This window comes from Neoarius graeffei, chromosome 23 (assembly GCF_027579695.1).
Source record: "Neoarius graeffei isolate fNeoGra1 chromosome 23, fNeoGra1.pri, whole genome shotgun sequence".
Taxonomy (NCBI): Eukaryota; Metazoa; Chordata; class Actinopteri; order Siluriformes; family Ariidae; genus Neoarius; species Neoarius graeffei.
This window is the reverse complement of record NC_083591.1, coordinates 39551584-39561333: the sequence shown is the minus strand read 5'-3', so window position 1 is coordinate 39561333 and position 9750 is coordinate 39551584. Positions and strand designations below refer to the sequence as shown.

Here is a 9750-nt window from a genome sequence, read left to right as displayed (position 1 = left end):
CTGGATCTTTTCACTCAGCTTTTTATATTTAATTAGAAAATTAATACACAATAAAAAAATATGTCCTGAGACATTTACTGCCTTTTTCTTGCATGACGTCTCCAACATTTAGGAAATGTTTCAGTGCATTTCATCAAATATCATTAAAATGTATCGGCTCATTTGAATACTCAATTCTAATTGCCATAATAGACCATTCTACAGTCTGTAATTTCTGTATAACATACTATTGCTATGGACCACGTCAACAGCAGGAAAAATAAGATTTTACATATTTTTTTTGTGTCAACTTATTGATTTCTTTCATAAGTAGCCATATAATGAGCGGGATATTATACGGAGCCGGTTACTATTGCTAAATAAACCCCTTCAGGGTGATTCAAGACCTTTCACCTTTGTGTTGTGGTCCTGCATCACTTTGCCGGAGATTATTTCTCAACAATGACCAGCTTGCTGTATCTTATCCGTTACTTACAGTACCAGGCAAGAGTTTGGACACCCCTTCTAATTCCATGTTTTTTCTTTTGAGGCTCAAGTTTGAAGATAAACGGTTAGATGACAAATGTTGTATTTAAGTATAAATTGCTATGTGGATTCTTAAGTCTTCTTATGTCTTGAGCCATGGATGCAGAACCATGGTGTTTGTAACCATGTAATCATTAACTTTACACCAAGCCTCATGAGAACAAAAGTATTTTGAAAGGACTGGGCAAACGAATGAGAATATCAGACCTTGTACTGGAAGTGATGGAAAAGCAAATTCTGTGTTTTCTGGTATTTTAGTTCTAATTGGTTTACCTATTCTCAAATTATCATATTCCAGTGTTTCTTTCTATAATTTAACAATAAAGGAAATTGTTAAATTCTTAAATTGTTCTTGCTGCCTTTGTAAGACGGATTATAATTGAAGAGGTTTGGTTAAATAGATGTTGCTTTTCCTTGTGTAATTTATAGATTATGCTACATGTCACATTTTACAATTGACATCGTATTCCATATCCAATGATCAGTTAATGACACATGAAAGAGCAGCATCCTTTTAATGAAACCTCATCAGAATATAAAGCTTTGCACTTTGAATTTTCTTACAGGTCACATCATATACACTGAGAATCATGGTTCTGCACACCAAAGATATAACAGAATCACACACAAGACAGTTTATTTTAATGTGAAAACAATTCTGCACAGAATGTTAGAATTAAAAAAAAACAGTTATACACAATGAGCAATAAGAGAGGTGTAAAGTTCTGCAAGCTTCAGTGAGTTACTGTGTTGGCAGCAGAGTGTCAAACCTCAAGGCAGCTGCAAGTTTGAACAGGACACATTTTAAAAGCACAACGTAGAGGTCTGGATGTGCCAAATATGCTTTTTGGCATGAATTTTGAGATAAATATTGTTGTATCCTATCTGAAAAGACATGCGTGGGCTCCAGGTGTGCACTGAGATCTTCACAAAACATCATTTATTGGTGGTATTATTCTCATGCACTGTCTAGACCTGAATATATTATAACGATGGTGGGTTAAGAGCTGTCTCCTCCTTTGGAAGCGCTCCTCGCGCCATCATTGTGCTGAAGAAGACAGCGCCCCCAGTCGGTGCACCGAAAGCAGACAACAGTGGTTCAGCACCACCGGCTGAAGACAGTGCCGCACACACCAGAGGAGGAGCAGTTTAACACAACACGGCTGGCAGGCACTAATTACAGCGTAGGTATTCACCCTCCCAGAGTTCACAGCAGGGTATGTAAGGGCTGTGCACGCTGCAGAGAGTGAGCATGTCTTCACCATGCTCATCTAATGCTCTGTGTGTTTCTCCTCAACACATTCAAGCTTAGATGACTCACTCTTATGCGGGGATGGAGGAAAAGCCGCCAGCCAGCCAAATTAGACTCCAACTCTTCACCCTGCACCTTTGGTCACCCCCTGCTTCAAACTGCCAAATCCACTGCAAGTTCTCCCTACTGCACCACCTCTCCAGCCACAGATGTGAATAAAAATACCACCTGTTTTGCACCTTACCTCTGCTGTTGCATGTCTGTCACCATCACTAGGTTCCCTCAATATTTTAGTCATTTTTGTTTATTTTTAATGGAATCTGGATTATGGTCGGATCTTACGGTTCTTGGTTGTTCTTATAGATATGTTTGATTGTATAATCCTGTCCATTTTTATATCTAATCTTCCATACATATTCAAATGAATTTGGCAGCTTGGCATTTTTTTGAATTGGCAACAAAACCTGCTGTGCTTAAAACCGTTACAGTGCATTAGGGCATTTTAAATAGTACTGAAGGCACATCATAACACTAAGTTCCAGCAAAACAATTTCTGAAATACACTCTTGCAAAAGGTGCACAGTCTCACAGTCTGTTTTAAAACCCCAACCAATCCAGAGTGTGTGGTTTGAACTAAGGAACTGTACTCTACTGGGTTTGTCCATGAGGATCTGCAGAATAAGACATATAAATACAGTAACAAACTTCACAACAACACTTTGTCTCCATTATGCTGGTTTCCAGTATTATGGAATTCAATTATACTGTTATGATTATTATTACTGTTGCTGCTGTACCCTGCTGATGCTGCCTTATTGCTGTTTACTACTTGCAGTGGCTCCTGACATCCAGATGTGCTCTGTGGTCTTTCCTCAGCTTTACTGAAGTATCTCAGGATGGGAAAATACCCTTTGTAGACGTTCCATGACACAAGCGTAAATAACATCAATGTTGAGATGACCACTAGAACTTTGAGAGCCAAGAGGGTGTTCTGCTGTTCCTTGACCAGTGGCTGGATTGAAGGAGGCCCCGTGAAGTCCTCCAGCCTCAGCTCATACATAATAATTTGGGTGACATACGTTTTGCCATTGGAGGTCTCTTCAGAGGTGCAGGTGTAATGGCCCATGTCGCTGTCTGTGGCATTGAGGATCAACAGGCTGTTTTGTTGAATGTGGTGCATGTTGGAGTTTTTAACTGGATGATTGTTGACAAGCCACTTCACTTGGGCCCGGTTTGATCCAGGTTGGCACTGCAGCTCTACCATACTACCCGGGTAGAAGTTTTTAATGGTCTTTGTGCTCTCTGTAACACGAAAATGACATCATAATTCAGTCATCTTAATTTTTCTCCATTTATATTTTTAGTTTTCTCCTTGAGATTAAGATTGAATTTTAATGACAAAGTAAGAATGGACTTAAAACACTTCTGCTGCATGTATATTCACCCTTTCAGTCAATGAAGTTCATTAAAACATTTTAGTGTAAATACACAGACACAGGAAGAATCACGCCCACCACGATTGCGGTGAGAGGGCTGTTGTTAGCTTTAAACATAATTCACTGCCGACCCACAAGGATTATAGTTCAAAGTTAAATTGTACACAGTGTTTTTGTGGTAGTTTTTGCAGTCCCAGGCGTCAGTTTGGTCAAGAAATCCTGAACAAGCTTACTGGTGTTGAAGATGTACAGTCGAAGCCAAGTTTATTTAGGCTTCGAAGAAGTTCTCTTGACTATGGCACAGTCTCTGTATACAAGTATTTGTTGTCAACTATGCTGTCATTGTCTGGTGATATTCATTTGAACCCTGGACCTAAAGTTAGACAACCTGTATATGGAGCTTGTAATTCGACTATTATGAGAACTCAATGCCATATTGCTTGTTCTGGTTGCGTGCATGAATTTCATTGAAAGTACATATCTGAATTTCAAACTCAGGACAGCGACTGGTTCTGCATCAAATGCCTGTTTTCTCCAGTGAGTGATTCATCGTTATTTGTATCTGCAGATCACGGGCGATTGCTCTAAGACAACGAGGGAGGCTCAGCCTCCTCTAAAAATGACGAACATCGTGCAGGATGAATTGCGCTAGGCTTATGTTACTGTATAGCCGATCTTATAACATTGCTATTTCAGATCCAGAATCATAGAAATATATGTGCTCAACCCAACTACAGTGCGAAATCATTCCGTTATAACTTTCCCCAGTTCGCCTAATGTGTGCGTGAGTTTTTCCCCCTCGTGACAGCACGATGCAGCCCAGCCTCAGTGGACTTCAATGGCATTTGGGAGCTATGAGCTTTTCAATATCAAAATGCAAGACAGTTATTGGACAAATACTGCGAAAACGCCCACCCACGGACTCCCAGCCTCAGTGGACTTCAATGGCATTTGGGAGCTATGCGCTTTCAATATCAAAATGCAAGACGGTTATTGGACAAATACTGCGAAAACGCCCGCCCACGGACTCCCAACCTCAGTAGACTTCAATGGCATTTGGGAGCTATGCAGTTTTCAATATCAAAATGCAAGACGGTTATTGGACAAATACTGCGAAAACGCCCGCCCACCAGACTCCCAGCCTCACAGTGGGAGGGACATGGCAAAGCTTTCCGCGAGACTGGTGATTGGTGAAAGCGGCCGGATATTTTCTTTGATTGACAACTCGTTTCAAATCTAGACAGGCAGCGGTGAATTTCAGTTTAGTCCCATGCGGATTCGCAAGTGGTGTGGTGTATTGTAAGAGATCAGCTTACATTTCGATTTCATTCATTACATACGGTTTCTACCAGCTTTTTTAGTTTGTATATATTTTCATTGTAAATAAAGTATAGTGTTGTCAAGTTTGCTATCTTAGTTCCAGAAATTTCGTTTATTTGAGTGACTGAACTTGAACTTGAGGGGGCTAGTCAGCTAGCAAGAAAGCTGCGCACGGAGGCCAAGCATTGCTGATTTAATTTTGGCGAAGCCATTTGCCAGTCTTCCTTTCGAGGAAAAAATTAAAATTAAAGAGCAGGGTAGACCAACGCCTCAAATTGACTTGGTGAAAAAGGTAGGGAATAATATGTGACCCACATCAACAACAGTAAATAGGCTACTTTAGTAATATGTCATGGATGGACCAAAAATATAGAATCCATTTAAAATGTTTATGCTGAGTATATTATATTGGAATATATATTTCTCTGGATATGAATTAAACACAGCTACAATTTGGAAAACATTTTTAAACAAAAACACAGCCGAGAACATTTCACACTACAGACCTGGATTAAAAGTGAAGGGTTATCAAAATTGTCAATAAAACATTTCTCAGTCAAAATAAGTAAAATATAGGGAAAGTGTCATTGAATGAAATGTGTGGCACCCAGCTCTATGTTTGGCTCCCCAAGGTCAGTGCTTGTGCCTATTCCAGAACACTCTGCTGTTACTGCTGAGGTTCCTGACAAAGAGCTGCTTTCAATAATGATCAATTTTTAAACAACATGCCACAATTTTAAAATATAAAATGTTAAAATATACCCCCCCCCAAACACCACCATCATGTATATTGGACAGTAGGCTAATGGGCCAAAAGAACCTGTTATTTCACAGTTTGTGACCCTGCCAACAATCAGCCAGATGAGAGGCAAGAGTATGGGCAAAATTGATGTGTTTTTTCTTTTTTCTTTTACGATCTGGAAATATCGTAACCGACCAGCCTTCCGTTTGAAAGACTACCAGCCGCCACTGCTGCAGATGCAAATAATTTAATTTCTGATAATATGAACTCATTAAACTCTGAATTGAATTTTCTCGTCATGGTTGACCGATTTAGTTTTAAACATATAAAGGGACTTACAATGGTTCATTTGAATATTCATAGTCTCCTAAGAAATATTGAAGAATTACATCTTTTTGCCCTTCTTGACACACGTCCTGATGTCATAGCCTTATCAGAGACTTGGCTGGATGACTCTGTATCAAATGAAGAAATCCTTATTGACTGTTATCAACTGGAGCGTCGCGATAGAAGCAGACATGGTAGTGGAACAGCCATCTATTTACATGAACGCTTTGTTTACAATTGCCTTTCATTGCCTGTTAATTTCAATGACTTGGAAATAGTTCTTTGTAACATCAAGCTTCCTCAATCTAAGCCTCTACTCATTGGATGTGTTTATCGCCCTCCTAACGCTGCTACCTTCTATTCTAGTCTACTTAATTATCTTAATGGTGTTGATTTTGAAACCTCAGAATTCTTTCTGTTCGGTGACTTCAACTGCAACACCGCTTCAAAGCAGGGGAAGGATTTTATCAAAAAGATGAAGGATACTGGCCTAAAACAACTCATAAAAGAGCCAACTCGTGTCACACCACATTCTTTCACTACGATTGACTTGATTTTTACCAACGCTAGTCGTGTATCCAACTCTGGTGCCCTTGATCTCTCCCTCAGTGATCATTATTTGATTTATTATAACAGGACCTGCAAAGTCCCAAGACCTAAGGCTAAGGTGATCAATGCTCATAGTTTTAAGACCTTCGATCCCATTGCCTTTATAAATGATCTTGAGAGTGTTTCTTGGGATACCATTAGTCTTTTTGATAACCCTGACGATGCCTGGTTCTGTATGGAAACCTTCCTTGAAGATCTTTGCAACAAGCATGCTCCTCTACGTAGGCTTCAAGTACGTGGTAGCCAGCTTCCTTGGATGTCTGAAGAAATCAGAACCGCTATCAAAAGTCATGATATACTAAAGCGTAAAGCTGTAAGATCAAAGTCTTATGATGACTGGATTTGCTACAAAACGCTAAGAAACAAGGTTACCCAATTTATCAACGAGGCTAAGCGTGATCATTAGAACACCTTACTTTCTGACAATGCTGATGACACTTCTAAGGTCTGGTCCATAATCAGAAAATTGATTCTGAAGAAAAACAGTCATTGCATGAACTTGTTTATGAAGCTCTGAGATACACTGATGACTCAAGTATTGCTCGCTGCTTTAATGAATTTTTTTACAACCATTGGATCTTGACTGCGTGGTACTCTTGGTTCTCTTAGTGGCAGTCCATCCGTAGTTTGCAGCAGTTTGTCTGATGTCCCAGCCTTTGCCTTCAAGAATATATCACCTGACTTTGTATGGAAAGAACTTTCTTCTCTTTGAGTCAAAAAGTCCTCAGGTCTTAAAAATGTCCCTATACACATCATCTAAAGCTTAGTGCTGACATATTGGCCATACCTCTCACCTCCATATACAATTCTGTCCCTGAAGATCGGCCAGCTTCCTCAGTTCTGGAAATCAGCTATTGTTACTCCATTGCACAAATCTGGAGATCTGACTTATGCAAATAATTACAGGCCCATTTCTGTTCTTCCGGTTGTGATGAAAATTTTAGAACATGCTGTACATCAACAGGTTTATGATCACTTGGTATCCAATAAGATTCTTTCTGTACATCAGTCTGCTTTTAGGCGTGACCACTCTACGTGTACTGCCTCCTTGGACGTCTCAGATTATATTTTGAAGAACTTTGACAATGGTAAAGCCATTGGTGCAGTCTTCTTGGACCTTAGTAAAGCGTTCAATATGGTAAGTCATTCTCTTTTCAAATGTAAACTAGAGAATATTGGTATATATGGTGTGGTATGTGGCTTGACAACTATCTGAGCCAGAAAACACAATCTGTCTGTGTCAACGGAACTTTGTCTGATCAATTCGATCTTACATTGAGAGTTCCACAGGGATCAGTACTTGGTCTTTTATTGTTTATTATCTATATAAAATGACTTGCCGAGTGTTGTCCAGCATAGTAAAGTTGTAATTTACGCCGACGACACAGCACTATTCCTCACTGGCAATGATGTTGGTACCATCCAGTCTTCTCTCCAGCATGATTTAAATTGTCTGAATGAATGGTTCAATGACAATGAACTTATAGTTAACTGCAAGAAGACAAAAGTAATGCTGTTTGGTAGTAGACAGGGGCTTGCTAGATGTACCCAACCTGTTCTGTTGTTTGCTGCTTCTACACTGGACTTCACTGACACCATAAAATACCTTGGTTTGACATTTGACTCTGTTATGAACTGGCATTCACATATAGACACTGTTGCATCTAAGGTTTCATGCCGGCTAAGTCTGCTGAGTAGAATCAGAAAATATCTGAATGAGGATACTTGTCGACAGCTGCATACATCCTTGGTCCAGCCTCTATATGAGTATTGTGATGTAGTGTGGACTAATGCAGATCTTACTAGTCTTGAAAGACTGCATCGGCTACAGAAAAGAGGGGCTCGTATTATCTTAAGAAAGTCAGAGATGAACATACAGAAATATTATTTAGAAGTCTTGGTTGGGTTAGTTTAACCGCCAGGTGGAATTTTCATGTGTTTGATTGTATTTAAATGCTTATATGGCTTTTGCCCGTCATATTTGTCAAATATTTTTTGCTTGAATTCAGAAGTACATAATTATAACACTAGATCTAGAAATAGTATTCATATGTCAAAAGTTTCTTCTAAGTCTGGCCTTCGTTCTTTTTCCTTTTCTGCTGCCAAATTGTTTAATAGTCTTGACAGTATCAAGAAATCTTTTTCTGTGAGGGCTTTTACTAATAATTATTGATCTAAAGTTTATTATTAGTCTGCATATTTTGTACATATTTAAGTATTGCACTAATCTGACCTTCGATATAATTTCATCTGATGTTATGTAGAATTGTTAATGTACCGTATTTATCCTAATAAACGCGCCCGGGCACGATGCAAAACATGAAGGGGGAGCGCCGATTTCGACCCTTAAATGACAAAAATCGAACATGACAAAATCATCGGAATTTAAAACATTTATTTTGAAACACATGAAAATACAGTTATATGCCCAAAAAGTCAATTAAACAATGTCCAGCTCGCTTATAAGGATAACATTGGTAAGTAAACTATCTGTAGTGACGTCACAATTCACGTCATCGTCGATGTTTATGAGCTCACAAAACAAAATGTCGTCCTCAAAACGATCCTTCACTGCTAGTTTTAAGTTAAAGGTTGTAGAACTGGCAGAGCAGAAAGGCAAACACTTGGCTGCAAAAACATTTAATGTTCACCATAAACGTGTACAAGAGTGGTGCAAACAAAAGGTACGTCTCCACCCGTATTGATATCCGCAGCAGAGTGAATGTCCGTATTTTATACTGTCCATGTTTACTAACGCGATTTCCGGTAAAAAAAAATCAGCGGTGAAATTGAACGTCTCTGTTGTGGTTTGTTGGATCTAAAGTTTGTTAAATGAAGAAAATGGTTGGTAAATACTATTCTAGCTCTGAAAATCGTGGAGGCACGTCAAATAGGGAGGGCGCTTCTATAAGGATAAATACAGTAGTTTCTTATTTTTGTTTTATTATTATTAATTCTTGTTAATTTTTATTTGTGTGTGTGTGTGTGTGTGTGTATATATATATATATTTTTTTATGTACATATACATAATTCCTTTAACTAAACACAGCTCCAATGTAAATAAGGTTTATCTTTTTGTATTCTATGTATAATAAAGTTTAAACTAAACTGTATGAGCTGTAATCCTGGATATAAAAAATAAATAAATCTGTTAACATACCGACTGGAGGACAATGTGTGGCATTTCCATCTCTCAGACTCTGAATCACCTCACTTTGGGAGAAATACAGGAAAAATACAGAGATATGAGAGAAAATCCAGTATATCTAACATTCCCATTTCAGATATATGCTCTAGTAAAGTCAATATAATCTTTTATACCACAGTGCTGTTCAATTCTTGATCCAGAAGGTGATTAATTGATCAATTTTTCTATAAGAGTAACTGAGAGTAGTGCTAGCTGCAAGACACATCACCGGTTTATATTAATGTCTACATTCTAATACGCTACTGTTTCTATAGTAACAGCTCATTCACAGGCACTTGTATGGTGGGCGCACCACGTAATCTATTTCATAAAAGAATAAAGAAATGTAAT

At 38.6% G+C, this 9750-nt stretch overlaps 1 protein-coding gene across 3 annotated transcripts in view; it reads right to left on the bottom strand.

The window, feature by feature from the left end:
- Nucleotides 1–1145: 1145 nt before the first annotated feature.
- Nucleotides 1146–9750, bottom strand: part of LOC132871713 (semaphorin-4E-like) — a 48084-nt gene continuing 39479 nt past the window's right edge. For all 3 annotated transcript variants that reach the window (XM_060906145.1, XM_060906144.1, XM_060906143.1), the window contains 2 exons: nucleotides 9373–9425; nucleotides 1146–3079 (listed from right to left, as the gene is read on the bottom strand). In XM_060906145.1, coding sequence (XP_060762128.1) covers nucleotides 2484–3079; nucleotides 9373–9425 — 649 coding nt within the window. In that variant the 3' untranslated portion in view covers nucleotides 1146–2483. The remainder of the gene's footprint in view (nucleotides 3080–9372; nucleotides 9426–9750) is intronic.